The sequence below is a fragment of the Ovis canadensis genome, chromosome 7 (genome assembly GCF_042477335.2).
Source record: "Ovis canadensis isolate MfBH-ARS-UI-01 breed Bighorn chromosome 7, ARS-UI_OviCan_v2, whole genome shotgun sequence".
NCBI classification, from domain to species: Eukaryota; Metazoa; Chordata; class Mammalia; order Artiodactyla; family Bovidae; genus Ovis; species Ovis canadensis.
This window is the reverse complement of record NC_091251.1, coordinates 84,020,423-84,041,464: the sequence shown is the minus strand read 5'-3', so window position 1 is coordinate 84,041,464 and position 21,042 is coordinate 84,020,423. Positions and strand designations below refer to the sequence as shown.

The window sequence follows — 21,042 nt, the reverse complement described above, 5'->3', positions numbered from 1 at the left end:
GGCCATTTCCTTCTCCGATGCATGAAAGTGAAAAGTGAAAGTGAAGTCGCTCAGTCATGTCCGACTCTTAGCAACCTCATGGACTGCAGCCTACCAGGCTCCTCCGTCCATAGGATTTTCAAGGCAAGAGTACTGTGGACTAGACCGAAGCTAGTCAGCCCCACAGAGCAAAAGGAGACACTGAGCTGCAAAGTTGCTACGAAAGCCAAACAGACCTTGAGTCCCTTTCCAGAAGTCTGTTGGATTAGAACATCCACGATTTAGACTCTAGATTGGACCTACTCTTTACCAAGTCTGAAACCTTCGGGTAATCAACTAACTCAACTTCTCAGATTCTCTCTTGTTCTCAGGTACAAAATGTACCTTGGTGCTCACACTGGACATAGTGGTAGAATGAGCAGCTTGCCTCACAGGGGTATCGTGACGACCTAGTAAAATTACACGAGTGAGTATATCGAAGAATGGCTGAGAGTGAAATATAAAGGGAGGCTTCTAAATATTCTCTTCATTTTAAAGTCATTTTCCATCTTGGAATATAAAAAAGAACCTCTAACAGTGACTGTCATTACTGCCCAGATACCCCTTGCTCCTCTGTAACCCCCAGTCCTGTATGTTGTTCTGGCCCATCTGGTGTGAGCACATCACAAAGGTGATGTGTGTTTCTCCTAGGAGAGGCAGGTAAACAGTCAGCACTGCCTCCATTTCTCCCTTCCCTTCCTATGGCAACCTTGGAACCTGCATAATCAGATGGCGTAGTGAAGAGCAGGAAGAGGGCTGTTGAACTTGCTCTTACTGGATGAGAAATAAGCAATTACCATGTCTAGCTACAAAGAGATTGAGGATGAGTCTGTGCCAGTGAGGCTTGGCCAGCATTACCTACCCTGACTCAGAATGAAAGTTGTGGTTACGAAGAGACAGGCCACATTCATTTAAGTGACAAACACAATGGGATGCCAACCCTTGCTCTCAGGAAGTTGCTTTGAGTCAAAAGTTCTATGTGTTTTGCTCAAAGCTTATTTTAATTACATATCTCCTCTCCTAGTGGGGATGGGACAAATCCTTCTAGACAAGTAAAATCCCTTTTGTTACAAAATGCATTTATTTCAGCCAGATAAAATTCTCCAACTGCATACATGGGTACATATGATAAGGTCCTTCTTTGATACATGTCCTGCTTATAAGAGCCATTTCTAATTATTAAAACACATAACAAACATCTTTGTCTCTTAAAATATAATTTAAATAACTTGCTAAGGTATAAGCCATAAGTCTGGTCATGGACCCGAGTGGAGAGCGGTTCTCCAGTGATGAGAACAGAGCAATATCGGCACATTGCCTCCACGATGAGATGCCACCAGTCTGCAAGCTGCTGAGCTCATCCGCTGGTCAACCCACCAAGTATTTGGATAGTTGCTGTTGGGGCAGCAAGCTGCCTTCAAAAAAGTTATGTGCAGACAAAGTATGACGTAGGCAACATGGAGAGGCATTTCACAGAATGCACACACCTTTCGGGTAACTTAAGGATAAAAGCTTGGTGAGAGCAAATCTGTTTACACTGCTGGGTACTGCAGCGCCGTCTCACTTGGCACTCAATAAATATCTATGAAGTGAATGGAAAGATCAAAGAATAAGCTGTAGCAGTTGCCTTGATGTCCAACTGTTGTCAAGATTGGGCTTTACGAGCTTTATGGACACTATTTCTTGTTCAGAGTAAGTCATTCTATTTGGAAAGCCATCCCTTTCCTTCTCGTCAAGTTCTTCATGAGCATTTAGAGACTTTTTGCAGACTGCCAGTATTCAGGGCTCATTGGCTTACAGAAGAGCTGGGAGTTGGGCCATACAAAGTCTAGGTTTGTCCCTTGAAGTAAGAATGCCTGAGTGACTTGGAAGTTCTAGGATCTGGTTTATTCTTCACACCTTTTCTTCTTTTGGCTCCTATTAATATCCTGAACCTGAAGTAGCCATGGAAATTCAGAGCTGAGCAGTGTGTTTCTTCATGAAATCTCATTTCAGTATCCACTATTTCTAGGACCCTGGCTCCCTCAGAACTTGAAGTGGTTGATCTCTTGATGTTCCGTCCTTCACAGAGCTCTCCACCTGTTCCCTGAAGGTAAGGGCCTTGTTCTAACGTTGACACTGAGGAGTTCCCCACAGAGGAAATTCCTGGAAAAATCTCTCCTTTTGCTTCTCATACCATCTCTCCCATTAACCACAGGCTATGGATGCAACTCTGGAGAGACAAAGGAAAAGTTTCTAAACTCATCCTGGTTGATCATAGGAAGATGTCCCTCATCAATCGGAGTTAAAACCGGTTCTTCCTTTATGAAGTCAGGGTCAAAATTACTGACGTCTTCTCGGGATTTCTGTCAAAAAGGAAACAAGGAAACTTTCAGATTCTGTGCATGAGGCTTATTAATCTTCCGTGGGACTTAGCCCTTGCCAGTGAGTTCAGAGGACAGCCCTGCAACTCTCTCGGCAGCATTATTTCCAGGTATGACAATTGGTTAAACAGTGCTTTCTACTAATTCTACTGCATTGTGTATTATTAGGGCATTTCTAATTGCCAATTCACTAGCCTCATAAAAAGCTTGCTGAACAGACCAGTCTTAGGCTGGGAAGCTAAGGAATTAACTTGCTCACCTGACCCAGCCAGCTGGTTCACCCTGTCCATTTCGTGGAGGTACCACTGCTCAGCAGGCCAAACGGGGGCCCACAAGACAACAGACGTTAAATAAATTCACACTATGTGATTGAAGAGATTTTCCTCAAAGACTTCTTGGAAATTCTGAGTTCAGGGAACAAATGCTTCTTACTTCACTCACCAGCAGATTCATTCTGCCCTGCTGGCAAAACTTCCCCTCCTCCCAGAACAGCTGGCAGGGGGATGCCCATGAAAGGAAGTGGTTTTATGCTCTGGGTGTTTGGTATCTCAACCTAGCAGGCTGTTACAGATTAAGCCAATGACATATGGAAACGTGTATTTTACATCTTTATAAACTAATGCTGGAGAGATCATTTTTACCATTGTGAGATCTCTCACTTTTCTTCCTGGAGTCAATGATATTTCTCTCTGAGCATCCATGGTCCCCCTAACTCATGATGTACTGGAAGCCCAGTTTCTCTGCCTTCCCATTGTGATTCTCTTGACTCACCCATGAGAAACAGCTTAGCTCTCAGTCTAAGAGCTGGACCCCTTCAGGAATGCCGCCCTACTTAGCTTCCTCCCTTGGGGAGGCACGCACAGTGCTCCCAGTATTTCCTAGACATAAAGGACTTGGCCTCCTTTGCCCTGAGCCCTGTGCTGCAGGGGCTGACACAGACCTAAGCTCTCCAAGCCAGGGAGCCAGGCTCAGGGCCCTGAGGTGCATTTCACGTCCTCTCTTCTTTCCTGGGGGCTTGGGAAAGGCTCCCTGATTAAGGAGCATAAGGAAATCAGCTAGAACAATGAATTTCTCAACCAAACTCTTTTGGGTAAACCTGGAAAGTTTCAAGGCCTCTTCAGGAAATTTTAACTTGAGAGGATGGGGCCAAGGCAAGCAAGAGGTAAACACTTTTTGAAATGTAACCCCCGGCACACCGAGAGCTATTGCCTTGGGGGCAAGGAGGAGTCCTGGATGAGGCTGCCCTGTAAAGCATCTGGCTGAACTTCTAGTCTGGTCATTCCCTCGTGGACCATCTAGCTGCTCGAGTGGAACACTGAGACAGTTTTAAGAAAGAAGGTCTACTCAGGTGGTCTCGGACACTTACGATTCTGGGTCGGAAAGGTGGTTCTACTTGGCGATGGTTCAGCTGGGTCCAGTCGATTTCCTTAAAGAAAGGGTGTCTCAAAATGGCATGCTCACCGCCTTGACTTGGGCTGCCCAAGCGCATGGTTGGGTTCTTGGTCATGAACTGAGAGGGGGAGAAAGACAGTCAATCATACAATCACACACAGTAAGGCTGTCACAAGACGGTAGGCATCAACCCTGGCAGAGGAGATGATGTGAGGCTTCATGGCTGATCTTGCTTAACCAGCTGAATTTTCCATCAGAGGTGGCACAACCACTATGAATCACCCCGTCAAGGCGCAGTTGCTCGTGTGTATTTCTGGCCTTCCCCACTTCCATTTCAGACGTGGCAACCAAAATAAAACCGAAGGGCCCAGTTTTCTTTCCTGTAAATACCATGTATTTTTCCCCCCTTTAAAGAAAAGAAACTCTATAAAACAGTGTGCCTTTCTCCAGCACTGCAGTTGAGGACAGCCGGCAGCTTATGAATGGGGCTACTTTTCGGAACAGCTGTGCCATTTTTCTGAGCGACCTGACCAGCCGGCCAGGATTCCCACTCTCTGACAAGACCACAGAGAGAAGAGAGAGAGTCATTATTCTGACACTCTGGGTGAAGGAGCCGCAAGGGTGAGAAACTTAAAAGTTCTGTGTTCAGGCTCCAGGAAAAACAAAGTTGGACACTTTTATTTATGCAACAAAGATATTATAGTTTTGACTGAAGAGTTTTTTTCCTTCGAGATGTTCCCTTCTCTCCTGCTCTTCCATTTTGAAATGTTTCATGACTGAGACTCTTGCCACATAGACCAGAATTGGAACGCATTGCCACACATTTAAGGATTGTGTGTGTGTATCCATCCTCTGAATTTATATCAATTGGGCAACTTCCTCACAACCGACCTCCTATCAAGATGTTTTGGGCCAACTCGCCTTTCATGAAGTGGTCAATACAGGCATTCTGATCATTTCTGGACCAAAGACCAGTACAGGATAATTCACTCTTCATGGCAGGATGTCATTTCTAATTTGAAAGACACATACTTTTCCATTATCAAAAGAAAATGGCCTTGGATAAAAACTTTTCAAAAATTTAAATCAAATTATCTTTCATTGAATTTATAACAGCCCCCAAATACCCCTTTCCAAGTCTGGCTTAAGAACACGAGGCAAAAGTAATGAGCAGAAGTTGATAACTTCCTTGGAGTGGAATTTACCCAGTAAATTTGAAAAGATCCTGAAGGTGCACATAAGAAAGGGTCAGGCTGGGAGATGACCAGCCCTGCCATGTCAGGTGCCCAAAGCTGCCAAACCTCCTGGATTGCTTCAGGTGAGTGCGATCAGGTGGAAGGAGGAGGCTGCCAAGGTCCCTAAGCAAACTGACAGGAGAGACCTCATAAAGTGCTACAAGAGCTTCAAACGAGAGCTAGTAAAAAATGATGGAGTTTAATGGTTTCTCCTCTTTCCAAGAGACGGGGAATGAAAGGCCTGGTGGTGCTGAATTTGGAGGTGGAACTCTAAAGTAAAAGCAGCTTTGAGAGCTTCGGAGCAGTGAGCGCTCCGGGCATGCGGGGTGGTCATCAGACTTATAGGAAATGTCTCATAAACAGCTCCATTCTGGAAGAGCTAGGCACTTGTGCTGTGTGGGCTCTGCCTAGATAAGTGTGTGCAACTCAGAAAGACGGGAAAATACACACACCGAAGAAACAAGTAGGCTCCCTTCCTAGGAAAGTCAATGGGATACAATCCCTGATGGAGTAGCCGTGTCTGTTCTAAAAGCTAATTAACAAAAGACAATGCTGCAAAAAAACTCAAGCTACAAGGGCAGCAGAACAGAGCCAGATGGCTTATGGGAAACTCCCAGGCCTGCCAACGGTATGAGCAGAGGACACCTCGTGAATGTGTGGGTACAACTTGTTCTTCTGGGCAAGAGAAACAGTGTGGGGCTCTTGGTGCCAGGGTGGCAGAAGCCCCAGTGTCTGAACGCCTTTGCCCATTCTTTCCTGCCCTGGCACAGAAGCCAAGCTTCCAAGGGGCACTGTGGAAAGGCACTGAACAGAGAAAAGCAGACCAAGGCGTGGCTGTTCTCCCCTGCAGACTTCATCCCTGTGAACAGAGTCAGGCAGAATGACGCTTTCTACTAGCTTACACTTAGAATTCTGATAATGTTCTTTCAAATGACCAGGCAGTTTTGTGTTAACTTTGAATATCTTGAGCCCTTTAGATACTGCCATCCTCCATGTGGAAGAAAAAAAAAAAGTTCAGTTTATAAAGGTTGCAGGTGTCTATGCAAGGCAGTGCACTAGGCTTCGTGGTGGTGGGGGGGTGGTACAGGCAGTGCACAGATGACAAGGACAGTGTCTCCCCATGAAGGAGCTGATCGAGAGAAGCGGGCAGAGGAGAGCCCGCTTTAACTAACCCAGCTGGATAAAAGGAAGACATAGTCAAGTGCAGCAGAAGCTTCGGAGAGAGACTGGGCCACTTGGATTGGGGGGCTGGTGGTAAGAAGGCAGGCAGTGGCCTAACAGAAGAGGGGACATTTGATGACATGAGGTGGATAGAATTACCACATGCCTGAGAATGCAGACTGGCATGGCTGCCGGGAAGCACCCGTGACATTGGGTGTTCGGGCTGGCATGAAAGGACAGCTAAGGAACCACGGGGGAGCCAGCAAGACCTGTCTACAGTTTATAATGTGAATGATGTAAATGATGAGAGCTGCCCTTGACCTAGGAGATGACTCTAGCCACGACATGATGGCTAAATCCCTAGAAGAGAGGGAAGAGATACATGGGGGTGACTATTTAGAAGGCTGAGCTCACTGCCAAGAAAACATACGTTTGGAAACTAGAGTCTCTTGTTAGTGAAAGGAAAGGCAGGGAGCAAGCCCTGGAGGGCTTGTGAAAGAAGAGTGAGCAGACTCCACACTGCCTGGAACTGGGGGGCAGAGAGAAGAGGGTGGCCAGGTCCCAGGGTCCTCTCTGGATGTTGAGTGATGGAAACGGGTGACAGAAGAGGAACCAATTATAGTTGGGAGTACTGGTGTCAGTAGAAGTAGAAATAGGAGCAGCAATGACTTTTGTCAGAGGAATAATAATAAGACATAATAAACATCTACCATTCGATCATTTCTCAAGACCTGACAGATCTGGGAAGTTGGTGAGCTCAGCTTTGCATCTGTGATGTGCAGACATCCACCAGGAGGAGCCTGACCAGGGTGAGAAGTCTTGATTCTCAGGGATAATGACGACATTTGGTAAGATAGAGCTGAGGCTGGGAGGGAGGCTGGCATGCAGGGAAGGTGGACGTGGAGGGAGAAGAGAATCGAGGGCAGCCCCAGGCCACAGACATTTTATTTGGCCCATGTAGAGTGTTTGAAAATAATTTTAACTAGTCAAAGAAGTAGCAAATGTCACATCACATGAAAGTCAAGTTTTCCAAATTCTCTTGGGAGATGGAATATTCTGGAACACTGGACCTGTACTACTTCCTGGTGAAAATGACCTGAGTTGAGCATGGCTGCCTCCTTGGCTGGCGCACATGACCCCTGGTCCCAGCACTCCTCACAGCCTCACATCTGGCTCCATATATGCCTGTGCTGGCTCCCAGCCCTGGCACAGGGTGAGAAGAAGGCCAGGGTGGCAGCAGAGCTCATGAGACAGTCAGAGGAGGACAGAGATCATGGAACAGAAACTAGGAGGGGGACCATTTCAGGGAGGAGCAGGGGAGTAACCTCTGGTGCTGAGGGAGCAGAAGGCCAGTTGAGGGGGGGGGCAGGGTTATAGCTCCTCTATGACTAAGTCCCACCCCTAGCAAAGATGCAGAGACGGGAGGTTCAGGGAACACTGAACATCAGTCCCAGGCCTGGAATCTTTCTTGGCACACATCAGTGGAGTGGGCTGGGGGCAGAGGGGGTGTGCATCCCTAGGTCAGGCCCATGGTCCCTTAAGCACCATGTTCCTGCTACTGTGATGGTGACAGCACCATCCCGTTGCAGAAAACTTTCTCTATTTGCTTATGTCCCTACTGGACCCGAAGCCAAACAAGTTAACAACCATGGTGTTTAGAGGCATCACTCATCCATGTCTAAGGTCATACTTAAAACTTGCCTCACCTCAGCTGACCTTCTCTCTGACTGTGGTCTCAAAAGGGGAAGTCAGCCCAGGAGGAAAATAAAGTGACTCCATGAAAGATTTTGGATGCATTTACTAAAGGAAGCAGAATGTTTGCTAGGTTCAATGAAAGTGTTTTATAAGCTGTAAAGAGTGAGAAGGCCAGGGTGGAAAATCTGATTCCACCTTGAATGTAAGTCTCCAGCTAACTGGAGATCAGGGGCAAGAAAGTGTGAACACCTTTTGTATTCCCCTTTCTCCTGAGGCCCTCATGAAAGTGGAAAGAGGGTCCTAAAGGAATCAAAGCACACCTGCCCAGAGAATGAGAAATGACAGTTCCTTCCAGGCTGCAGAGAAGGCAGGACCAGAGTAGGAAGCAGTCAGCCAGGTGCCCCGCCTGAGGAAACACAAGTGATATGGGCCAGGTCCGTACAGGAATGTCCTGCAAAGCCTCCGCCAGCCAGGAATGGGTACATAAAGGATGTGAGAGCTCCTCTGATATGCAGGCACAGAGGGGAAGTGGTTTGGCTCCTCAGCTTCATTACTGTGTTTGGATGCCAGTTCCCCCATAAGCTGTGTGACCTTGGACAAATGTATTAACTTCCTTGGACTTTAGACTCCTCAACTATAAAATAGAGATTAAAAAAAAAATTTCCTCATATTACGATGAGTAAATGAATGTAAAATACCAGCATAGAACCCTTAATCAATGCTAGTGAGTTTCAGCAAGCATCTTGTTAAACCACTTGGAGGGCCATCCTGTTCTACCTAAATGCGGGGGCATGGACTGAAATGCCTCTCAGAGAGGAATATCTGAGCTGAGCCTTGGCCCCAAGGTTTATCTGGTTCTGTCTCTCTCTGCTATTCTACTTGGTAGCCAGGAAAAGGGCACAAGATCTGTTTCTGCTTTCACAGTCCTGGACTCCAACAGGGGGGTGGTAGTGATGGTCTCGGGAAAAGCAGCAAAAATTTCTCAAAGATTGCTTTTCTGACAGCAAAGATTTCTAAAGACAATCTGAAAACAATCATACAGACGATACTCGGGTTTTAACGTGCAGTTATATCTGCTTTAACAACAGAAGGGAAGTGCTGAGTGCACGGTTAAGAGAGCATTGGAACACCTTCTTGTAAATCTGAGATCAGACAGTACCTGTTATGTCTTGTGGGCTCTGCTACACCTGAGGCAGCTGTGGGTTTGAGTTGTCAGATGTTCCAGAGGATAGAGTTCAAACTCACCCTGTGTAACAATGCATCTAGAGATAGGATCCAAATGTACTCTGAAACTCATTCAAATGTACCCAATGATTGAAAGTATTTTTTCTTTCGGAACCTGATTTCATAGGAAGAAGACTAGTTATATAAACAGAGTGATTAATAAGATTTTCTTTCAGGAGAGAAAGAACACTGTATTTTCTACTTAACAGATGGATCTGGCTGTTGAGCAAACAAAATGACCTCTTCCTTCCATTCAACTTCAGACCAAAGGTCACAGAGCTGGCAGTTAGTGCTGGGAAGCTAAGAGGGCATGCCACAGAACATCCCCATAGTATTCCAGGGAAAGACTCCTAGTTAGGAAGAATGAATTTTATGGCGCTGCAGAGAGTCCTGAGGCGGGAGAGCAGAGAAAGAATACAGGGCACAGAACGGAATATGGCCATGGCTGTGAAGGCTTCCCCCGCATCGAGGGCAGATAACATGCGGGCTTGTATATGCTGCAGCCACTGGGGTCTGTGTGTTTTGCCGCTGTCACAGGTAGAATCTGACATCATTATAAAGACTAGTCAGGCACCTTTTTCTCTCACCCCGCTTCCAGCGGGCTGTGGTGGTAGGGCACAGACCCGAGAACCTCCTGTGCCAGCAGCGCCATGTGGCTCAGGGCCATGGTGAGAGGGATGAGGCTGGTCACGGAGTCAGCTGATGGGGCAGCATGGGAGGAAATGCAGATTAGGAAACCGAGAAACAAACAATCCAACAAAAAAACTGGGCAGATCTACATAGACATTTCTCCAGTGAAGACATACAGATGGCCAAGAGGCACATGAAAAGATGCTCAGCATCCCTAATCATTAGAGAGATACAAACCAAACTACAATGAAGTATCACCTCACATCAGTCAGAATGCTGCTGCTGCTGCTAAGTCGCTTCAGTCATGTCCGACTCTGTGCAACCCCATAGACAGAAGCCCACCAGGCTCCTCTGTCCCTGGGATTCTCCAGGCAAGAACACTGGAGTGGGTTGCCATTTCCTTCTCCAATGCATGAAAGTGAAAAGTGAAAGTGAAGTCGCTCAGTCACGTCCGACTCTTAGCGACCCCATGGACTGTAGCCTACCAGGCTCCTCCGTCCATGGGATTTCCCAGGCAAGAGTACTGGAGCAGGGTGCCATCGCCTTCTCCGCTAGTCAGAATAGCCATCATCAAAGAAATCTCCAGTAAATGCTGGGGAGGACGTGGAGAAAAGGGAACCCTCCTACACTGTTGGTGGGAATGTACACTGGTACAACCATTCTGGAGGACAGTATGGAGGTTCCTTAAAAAAATAAAAATAGAGCTACCATATAATCCAGCAGTCCTACTCCTGGGTATATACCTGGAGGAAACCCTAATTTGAGAAGACACCTGCACCTCAGTGTTCACTGCAGCCCTGTTTACAATAGCCAGGACATGGAAGCAACCTCAATGTCCATCAACAGAGGAATCATAAAGAAGATATGGCACATATATGCAATGGGGTATTACTCAGCCATAAAAACAATGAAATACTGGCCATTTACCGCAACACGGATGGACCTAGAGACTGTCATACTGAGTGAAGTCAGACAAATATCACATTGCTTATATGTGGAATCTGAAAAAAATGGTACAAATGAACCTTTTTACAAAGAAACAAGTCACAAATGCAGAAAACAAACTTAAGGTTACTGGGGGGCAGGCAAGGAGAGAGGGATTAATTGGGAGATTGGGACTGACCTATACACACTATTATATATAAAACTGATAACTAGTAGGCAGGTTTGTTGATATTTTTCATCCTGTCTATGGTTGGAATCCAGCAGGCTGTTCATGGGCATATAGTTAATTCTTTATCATTGCTCTTAACACTTTGCCTTGCCGATGTTTTACACTCATTATAGCTTCCCCTGAAACCCGAGCTATCTCAGTAGCTTCATTACAGTTATGTTACAGTGTTGGCTAAAAAAAGAGGTAAAGGTCAGAAGCGAGTCTCAGAGAAGGAAGCCCAAGGTCAGGCACTTGTGCCAATGCCAATGTTGTTGGCCAAGATGGTTTTATTCCTGGCAAACCAGTCCCAAGCAGCTCTGAATGATGGCGAGGGTTTAACTGCTCTCCTGCTGCTGCTAAGTCGCTTCAGTCGTGTCCGACTCTGTGCGACCCTGGAGACAGCAGCCCACCAGGCTCCCCCATCCCTGGGATTCTCCAGACAAAAACAACTCCCAAATGTTAAAGGAAAGGGAAGCTCTCCTGACGCTATGATCCTCTAAACACAGCTACTGAAAGGGAGCAAGACCTGCCAGAGGCATAGTATACAATGTCTTCATTTCCCCTTGATGAAACCCAGTCCAACGCCCTTCTTTATTCTGGATACACATTGTCTTGGGTATCCAAACCAAACTTAACCATCACCTGCTAAAAAGGAACGCTGTGTGATAATTGGAAGTGACAAATTAAACAAAGTGTGCTACTTCTGTTCACTAGACTTTTTCCAGCTCAATCTCTTGGGACCCACAGACATCAGTTAGCAAATCTCTACATAGAAAAGATTTCTAGGCTCATTTTATAAAACCTGACATTTTTATCCTGTTTGAGATATGAAGATTAAAGAGTCATGTGATATTAATACTTCATTTTAAAAAATCCTTCATACTGCTAGCCACAGATAAAATGTAAGTTTTCTAAGAACAGAGGTCCTAACAATCTACAGTGGGGGAAGGAAGTTGAGAAGAGTAACTTTAACAACATGGCAAAAATGAAGTCTCTAGGATGATCAGCATTTTTCTGCCTTCTGCCTATACCAGCCTGGTCTGTCTGTGAGTACATGACCCGTTTCTATAGTGTCAGTTTCAGTAAGAAGCCCAAAGCTCCATTTCCTCCTATGGGAACTCCAGTCCTGGCCACGGGCAAGCACTGCCAGGCTGCACGTTAACCATCCTCTTTTTAAAGGATCTTTCGGTAACTGACTTTTGGATTCTCCCCGCAACAGTATTTGAAAAATCGGCTGTAATGGTGGAGAGCTCGCTCCTCTGCAAGACCCTGGCTTCCCTCTGCTTCCTCGGCCTCCCCCTGGCTGACCACCTTTGGCTACTGCCTCAAGCATTCCCAGCTCTGCGAGGAGGGGAGCAGGAAGTGCTGAGGAACACGCTCAGTGCCACTCCAGTTAACTGCCTGGTGACAGGTGTGGGACACACTCAGCATTAAAAGAGGAGCCCTGATTACTTGTGGTTCCCTCTCTGTACACAGAGGTGAGCGAGACTCCTGCAGACAATGCACAGAGGAATGAAATCTGATCGGTATGATGAAAGATAAGCCCACACGCAAGCATACACTTTAATTTCTGTGAAGCTCAGAAGCAAGAGCATGCTATAATCTCCTTCTGAGGCCAAGTTTACAGTGCTTCCTGAACTGACAAAGGTGACTCAGGAGAACGCACCAAACCCCTTTCAGCACTTATTTAACCTGGCCACCTGTGTGAGAAGGAGGAAAGGGCGTTGACTAACCTGAGTCAGCACTGGCGCCTTGTGATCGCTCACCGGAGATGATGGAGCCCAAAGGAACGCTCACCTCAGGGAGGCCTTCACCTTCCTAAGCTCTGGGGACTCAGGAGGACTGCCCCCGCCAAGCCTCTCTGGAGCTGATGAAGCCAAAGTTCAGTGCAACTGCCGAAGCTCTGAGCAAACCATATATTTTCTTCTGGGTCATGATTATTAGCATTTTGGGATAACTGAATACCAGTTTAGGAAACTCAGTGACACGGTGGCCAACAGAAAATGTGTTTATACTGAAATCAAGTAAAAAAAAATTTTTTAAATCATCTCTAAGGTCAGCAATCTAGAAAGTGTACATCTGTTTTTCACACAAGAGCGCGTATCTTTATTTATCTTTTCTCTGCTACCTTCTGTGGATGTTGCCAGTTTTTATATAACCTGTTGAGAGCAGGGGTAGGAGAGTTTTGCTTCTGGAACATGCATTTAACATAAACCTTCACAGAGAAGATGAGACAGGAGAGACGAAAGGGCAAGTGAGAAAAATAGTCTTCTCTATTGGAGTGGATACTGTGGTTATTTTTAGTTGTCAGGATCACTGCTTAATGACTTGGGCTTTTTATTTTCACGTAGAAAATTGGGCCCAAAACTCTGTACTCCACTTCCCCTCCCCCACTGACTCTGTGCTCCACGGGGAGTGTTCTCCCCAGCAAGTTCTCAGCCCTCTCTCCACGTTTATGTGAACTCTGGGGAGACCCTTCAGTTTTTGGTGTAAGGCTATCCAGTCCTGTGGTGGGGGTAAAGATGATGAACGGCAAGATGATGAGTGAGGCAAGGAAAGGAATACGGGGTTAGGGGTTATGCTGCGTGAGATGCCGGTGCCCACCCTGTTCAGCCCCTCCCTCACCGTGAACGACAGACAAGAACACCCCTCACTCTGAATTCAGGGGACTCACTGATGTTATCACACCATACAAAGCCTCCAGGTCATGAACTTCTATGATTCTACGGTGTTACATAAATGCGCATCCACACAGTTTCTACAGACATGGGATAATAATAATACCTTCTATTTTAAAGTAAGGCGGCATTTAGAAAGCATTTCCTTCTGAAGGAAAAAAAAAAAGGGCAGGGAAATATCCAGAAGACGCCAATTCCAGGAATGCTGCTGACCTTATGATCCACAGGCAAGACTGTCGGGAAATCTCAGGAAGCCAAGTAGGGATGACCCACCACACTGAGACAGTGGTGAGAGCGGATGTGAAGGGCTGGCTCAGGGATCCTGGCCCTTCCTGCCTCTCCCATGGGGAAGGGCAGACCCAGCAGAAAAGGGTCACACGCGGATATAAGAGGAGCTGCGTGGGCACGGCTCACCAGTGGGCGCTCTCTCCTTCTCCGTGTGTTATCTGTTAAAAATCCCTCTTTGGGGTGCCCTCAGGTACTCAACTTGGGAGTGGGAGAGATAAATTAGGAGTTTGGGATTAACAGATACACACTATATAAAGTGGATAAAAAACAAGGACCTACTGTATAGCACAGGGAACTATATTCAACATCTTGTAATAACCTATAACAGAAAAGAATATGGAAAATGATATATATTATATACATTACATATATAATATATATATATATCTGAGTCATTCTGCGGTACACCTGAAACTAACACAGCATTGTAACTCAACTACACTTCAATTTAAAAAAAGCATAAGAAAAAAATTTTAATTGGAAAAAAAAAGGCTCCTGGGAAAACAGAAACACAGCTCTCTCCAAAATAAAAAGCTAACACAGCCTCATGTACAATTAAGCACTTAATAATCTTGATGATGTTGGTGGATGTTCAAAGAGAGGATGAAGATAATGACAGCTCTCAGCGTGCTGTGAAATTACTACTCATAATTTAATAATACTAACACCTTCTGCATTGTGCCTACCACTTTGAAAATGCTTTCATGGTGCTACCCCATTTGAAGTGGGTACCAGAGGTGTTATCATCACTGCATTAAGGAATAAAGACTGGGCAGCAGTGGCAAGTAGAGGTCTTGTGACCCTCAGACTAGTGTGTGTTCTTTCCATTCTATTATGTGAGGTTGCTTCCCCTGCCAACCAGCGATTTAGACAAACTATTTTTATACATCCTCCATCTCTGAAATTCTGTGTTTAAGTTTCTAATGGTCACCAAGCTCCATGACAAATGATTACAATCCAGAAGAGCACGCATGACTTCCTGATAGTTTGGGGATTTTAACACCCAGTGGAGTCAACATTAGGAACTTTTTTTTTTTTTTAATATACTTGATGTACAATGTTATATTAGTTTCAGGTGTACATCACAGTGATTAAAATGTTTATAGATTCTATTCCATTTATAGTTATAAAATATTGGCTATATTCCCTGTGGTTGTACAATATATTCTTGTAGCTTATATATATTTTATACACAGTTGCTTGCACCTCTTAATCCCCTCCCCTTGTCTCGCTACCTCCCCTCTTCCCTCGCCCGCTGGTAACCACCAGTTTGTTCTCTATGTCTGTGAGTCTGCTGCTTTTTTGTTACATTTGCTAGTTTGTTGTATTTTTTAGATTCCACATATAAGTGATATCCTACAATATTTGTCCTTTAACTTATTTCCCTAAGCATGATACCCTCCAGGTTCATAACATTAGGAACTTTTGAAGTCAGTAAGCCCCCCAGAATCACAGATGGTTACAAAATCCTTGGGAAAGGCCTGAAGTCCATATTTTTAAAGGAAGCAAGGTATCTTACCTTGATCTGGAATTGCAAAACAAAATGAAAATTCGTGCAGAGTCCTTAAAAATGTCTCAACCTACCTAGCTCCTAACAGATGCATTTCCCAAGCCCTCGGTTTTCTGGCCGAGGACTAACACTGAACCCGGCTAGCACTACTCGGAAGACTGTGAGCATCAGTGTCTGAGGAAAGCACACTGCGAAAGCACACTGCAAAAGCCCCAGCCTATTTCACAAGTCAAACTAGCAGAAAGGCTTCAGAAGAGATGTTTACACACCCGAAGCCATTCTTTCTCAACCTCCTTAGCGAATCCTCTTCCACTGTCACGCCTTCAACACTGGTGTCCCCAGGCCCCCTCTTTCACTCTTCACCCTCTCCCCCCGTCCACGTCTGCTCCCCTGCCACCTCTCTCCTGAGCTCCAGACCCACGGGACCAACTGCAAGGAATAGACCGCTTTCCGAATGTCTCCTGGACCCCTCAGAGGTCCCAAGTCCTAAACTCATCTTTCCCAGGCCTCACCCTCACCTAACGCACCAACGGTGGAACTGGTGACTGCACTTCTTTGAACAGACATGCTCTGCTCCCCTCTGAGTACTTGCACAAGTTAGTTCCTGTCTAGAATATCCTTCCCCTACCTGCCCCCTGCCCCCCGCCGCCCCGTCTACCCTACTGAACCTTTGTTTCTCAACGCCCAGCTGAGACGCTGCTTCCTCTGCCTTGTCCTTATGTCACTTCCCTGTCCTTGACCCCAGAGAGAGCTTTGATCATTCGTCCTTGGCAGCGAGCTAAGTATCCGTTTACGTGTTCTCATTCCTATGAGGCTGTGAGCAACAGAAGAAGCTGTGTCTTTTCAGCTTTGCTTCCCGGCACTTCACACAAGGCCAAGCCAAGCGAAAGCTTCTGACAAGTATTTGCTGGGTGGAATGAGACAGGGGTCCTAATTCCCTCATGTATCAGTTTCTCTTACGGTCACAGGCTCATCTCAGGTCAATAGAGAAAGACTCAAATGCACAGTCTTTAAATAACACTAACATTCTTATCCTAAACGTTATATCTTATTTTATGGAAAGTTAGATGGTTGGCGGATTCATGCTCTGTGAGTATTAAGTACATGGCACCCTGGAAGCTTCCTTCCAGTGGCTCATGTTTCTAGGACAGTTGGAAAGAATCATATCAGGGAGTTATTTGGGTGCTAAACATGTGGGGCTCTAAAGGCAAAGGATGCTTATTAATGAAAAGGAGAATAAAAATGGGGAGTGGCCAGGTGTAGGCTAGCTCAGAACCCTGGACTAGGAGTCAGAAAAAACTGGATTCTGATCCCAGGGTATTTCCCCCTCACTGTGGTATAATATCAGAGAAGGCAATGGCAACCCACTCCAGTACTCTTGCCTGGAGAACCCCATGGACGGAGGAGCCCGGTGGACTGCGGTCCATGGGGTCGCTAAGATATAGAACACAATATTTACCTTCTTAGCCATTTTTAAATGCACAGTTTAGTGGGATTAAGTATATTCACATTGTTGTACAACCATCACCACCATCCATCTATAGAATTTTTTTCATTTTCCCAAGCTGAAATTTATCATCCCTTAAACTCTAACTCCCTATCAACCCCTCTGCCAGCCCCTGGCAACCACCATTTTGCTCTTATCTCTATGAATCTGACTACTCTAGGGTTCTCATGTAAGTGGAGGTCCCTTTGTATTTGGTTTATTTCATTAAACATAATGCATTCAAAGTTCATCCATGTTATAACAAGCATCAAAATGTCCTTCCTTGCCAAGGGTGACTAATCCATTGTATGCATATAACACATTTTGTTTATCCATTCACCTGTTGATGGACACTTGGGTTGCTTCCACTTTTTGCTACTGTTTAGTCGCTCAGTCATGTCCAACTTTTTGTGACCCCATTGATGCAGCACACCAGGCTTCCCTGTCCTTCACTATCTCCTAGAGTTTGCTCAAACTCATGTCCATTGAGTCAGTGATACCCTCCAACCATCTCATCCTCTCCCTCTTTTCCTCTTGCCCTCAATCTTTCCCAGGATTAGGTCCTGTTCAGTGAGTTGGCACTTCACATCAGGTGGCCAAAGTTTGGAGCTTCAGCTTCAGCATCAGTCCTTCCAATGAATATTCAGGGTTGATTTCCTTTAGGATTGACTGGTATGATCTTCTTGCTATCCAAGGGACTCTCAAGAGTCTTCTCCAACACCACAGTTCAAAAGCAACAATTCTTTGACGCTCAGCATTTTTATAGTTCAACTCTCACATCCATACATGACTACTGGAAAAACCATAGCTTTGACTATATGAATCTTTGTCAGCAAACTGATGTCTCTGCTTTTTAATATGCTGCCTAGGTTTGTCATAGTTTTTCTTCCAAGGAACAAGCGTCTTTAATTTCATGGCTTCAGTCACCATCTTACAGTGATTTTAGAGCCCAGGAAAATAAAATCTGTAACTGTTTCCACTTTCTCCCCATCTGTTTGCCATGAAGTCATGGGACCACACACCATGATCTCCATCTTTCTGAATGTTGAGTTTTAAGCCAGCCTTTTCACTCTTCTCTTTCACCTTCATCAAAGGCTCTTTAGATCCTCTTCACTTTCTGCCATAGGGGTAGTATCATCTGCTTATCTGAGGTTAATGATATTTCTCCTGGCAATTTTGATTCCAGCTTGTGCTTCATCCAGCCCAGCATTTCACATGATGTACTCTGCATATATGTTAAAAAGCAGGATGACAACATACAGTCTTGATGTACTCCTTTCTCGATTTTTGAACCAGTCTGTTGTTTCATGTCCAGTTCTGTTATTTCCTGCCTACATTCAGATTTCTCAGGAGGCAGGTAAGGTAGCCTGGTATTCCCATCTCTTTTAAGAGTTTTCTGGTTTGTTGTAATCTACACAATCAAAGACTTTAGCCTAGTCAATGAGGCAGAAGTAATTTTGGGGGGAATTCCCATGCTTTTTCTATGATCCAGCAGTGGATGTTGGCAATTTGATCTCTGGTTCCTCTGCCTTTTCTAAACCCAGCTTGTACAACTGGAAGTTCTTGGTTCATGTACTATTGAAACCTAGCTTGAAGAATTTTGAGAATAATCTTGCCAGCATGTGAAATGAGCGCAATTCTACCTTTTAGATTTTGTGAATAATGATGTGAACACTGATATACAAATATGTTCAAGCCCCTGCTTTCAGTTCTTTGGGATATACACCCAGAAGTGGAATTGCTAGGTTATATGGTACTTCTAAGTTTGATTTTCTGAGAAACTGCCTGCCATACCACTTTCCACAGTGCCTGCACAATTTTACATTCCCGTGAGAGCTACACAAGGGTTCTAATTTGTTTGGTTGTTTTAAGTAATGTGCTGAATGGCCTTTGGTGAGTCACAATTTCTCTGGACCTCAAGTTTCCTCATCTATTAAATGAGGGAATTGGAATGGATTTGGAATAAAAGATTTTTTAGGTTTCTTCTAGGAAAAACAAAAAACAAAAACAAACAACCCACTATATTGGTCTAATTAAATCAAGTTGCAATTAGAACCAGAAAGCAGTTTGAATGGTTTGTGAGGTATGACTTGCTCCTTAAACCCTCTTCTTAATACAATAAGTAGAATCATACTTTTTCAGAGAAAAGGGCAAAGAGCCTAAAAATGCACCCCGCTCTCACTGATGACATTGGCATCTGCTTTCTGAGCATCTAGTCTATGCTCAGCACTGTTCCAAGTATCCCCCTCGCATCATCTCCGATCCCGAGAGTACAGATGAGAACGAGCCGAGGCATGGCAAAATCACACTGTGTGCCCAAGTTCCCGCAGCCAGCAGGTGAACGAGCCAGCATCTGCCCTCGGACAGCTCTGCTCTGCAGGCCGTTTCCACCACCAGGCGCTGACACTTCCCTCCTGGGTGCTTCTCCCCACGTCTTGAGAGTTCCTCAATGGTTTCTTCCTTTTCTTTGATCACACTTCTGTTTAAATATCTCAGCCCTCTGCCAAGAACAGCTGAATTTCCTCAGCTACAGCATTTAAGCCTTTTATTTTTAGGCCTGGGGGCTGAAATGTACAAAGCTGTCTCCGAAATCCTCTCGGTGAATATGTTTTAGTAATTTTCTCTGACATCTTTTTCAGTGTTTTTCAGAAAATTGCTCTTAAGGTATACTCCTTGAGGGAAGAAGAAACAGAATGCTTACCATGTCCCTGCGTGGCTTACATGTACTAATTCACTGAATCTGGGGAGTAACCCTGTGACATGGATTTTATTACTTCAATTTACAGATCTTTTGAGCAAGGACACAGATTCAGAGAGGTGTGTTAGCTTGCCAAGGTCACTCAGCCAGAGCATAACACAGCTGGGAGATAAGCCTGTCATGGATTGAAACCTGAGCTGCTTCGTTCAGGAAGATGCCCAACAGAGAACACAGAGAGCCACTTAAGAAAGTCAGTGCTCATCCGGTGACACAGCATCATCCACTGAGCTGCTGGCACTAGAAAGGGGCCAAAATAAAGGGAAGGGAAGAGGTTCACAGCTTCCCAGAAGCGAGTCTGCAGGGAGAGGGAACAACTCAGTCCCCACTGAAGAGCAAATTCTCGCGAGGCACCAGAGGCTATTTTCTCCCAGAACAAAGACTGTGGAGGCAGGATGCTCCTAGATAACATATACACTAATTACCAGCAATGCTTCTATATATATCAAAGATATAAAGTAATTGAGAGAGGGATAAATGAGGGATTTACATACATACATTACATATATAAAATAAACAACAAGGACCTACTGTATGCACAGGGAGCTCTACTCAATACTCTGTAATAACCTGTATGGGAAAAGGATCTGAAAAATAATGAACATATTTATAATAGACTCACTTTGCTGTACACTTGAAACACAATAGTGTAAATCAACTATACACTAAAAAAACTTTTAAAAAAGTAATTGGATCTATCTGGTTAAATATAAATCATCTTAATAGTTCCATGTGAATCTTAACCTTGCTTAGTAGCTACTCTAGGTTTTATAGGGATTGGGTTAAAAGGGGTGAAACCTGTGTCTCAGATTTAGTGGGGAAGAATTCTCTTAAGAGGATTCTAAATGCTAAAAAGAGGTTGAGGACTTCTATAACAATTAAGAGAAGCAGATGTGGGTGATGGTCAGCTCAAATGCTGATGTGGTCTCTAAAGATTTCTCCCGACCTGGATTCAAAAGGTATTAAGTGTTTATCAGAGAAAGACTGAACTGGACTGTTAATCCTTAAATAGGGAACATTAAAGTTTCTTGAGGCACAGACTGACTTTTGTTTCCTACCCTTCATGGTACCAAGCACAATAACTTTTATACACTACGGCCAACAATGCATATTTCCTTATGGCATGAACTAGCATTTTCATTTGAATTATATATAACTCTGGGGTCTTTCTTTTAAATAGTAAAAAAGCTAAATCAGCTGTGGTAATTGGACTAAATATGTGCGTCATGAAAAACCATTAGTACTGTGATGGTGGTCAGTGCAGGCGACAGGGAATTAGCATGCCTTGGGAGTCAGAGGACCCCAACTCCAGACCATAGAGTAATAACGCAAAAGTAAGCCCAACTCTGCAGCACAATTTGTTGTGTTATCATAGATTAGGTCATCATAGGTAGCTGGGGCCAGGTAGCTGAGGTGAGTACATTTCCCTTCCAAGGGCTGAGAAATTTTAAGGC

At 44.9% G+C, this 21,042-nt stretch overlaps 1 protein-coding gene across 1 annotated transcript in view; it reads right to left on the bottom strand.

Annotated features, from left to right (window-relative positions):
• Window positions 1-1,080: 1,080 nt before the first annotated feature.
• Window positions 1,081-21,042, bottom strand: part of PRKCH (protein kinase C eta) — a 237,969-nt gene continuing 218,007 nt past the window's right edge. The window contains exons 13-14 of the mRNA XM_069596762.1: window positions 3,748-3,891; window positions 1,081-2,363 (exon numbers count right to left, since the gene is read on the bottom strand). Of these exons, the coding sequence (XP_069452863.1) occupies window positions 2,217-2,363; window positions 3,748-3,891 (291 nt within the window). The 3' untranslated portion in view covers window positions 1,081-2,216. The remainder of the gene's footprint in view (window positions 2,364-3,747; window positions 3,892-21,042) is intronic.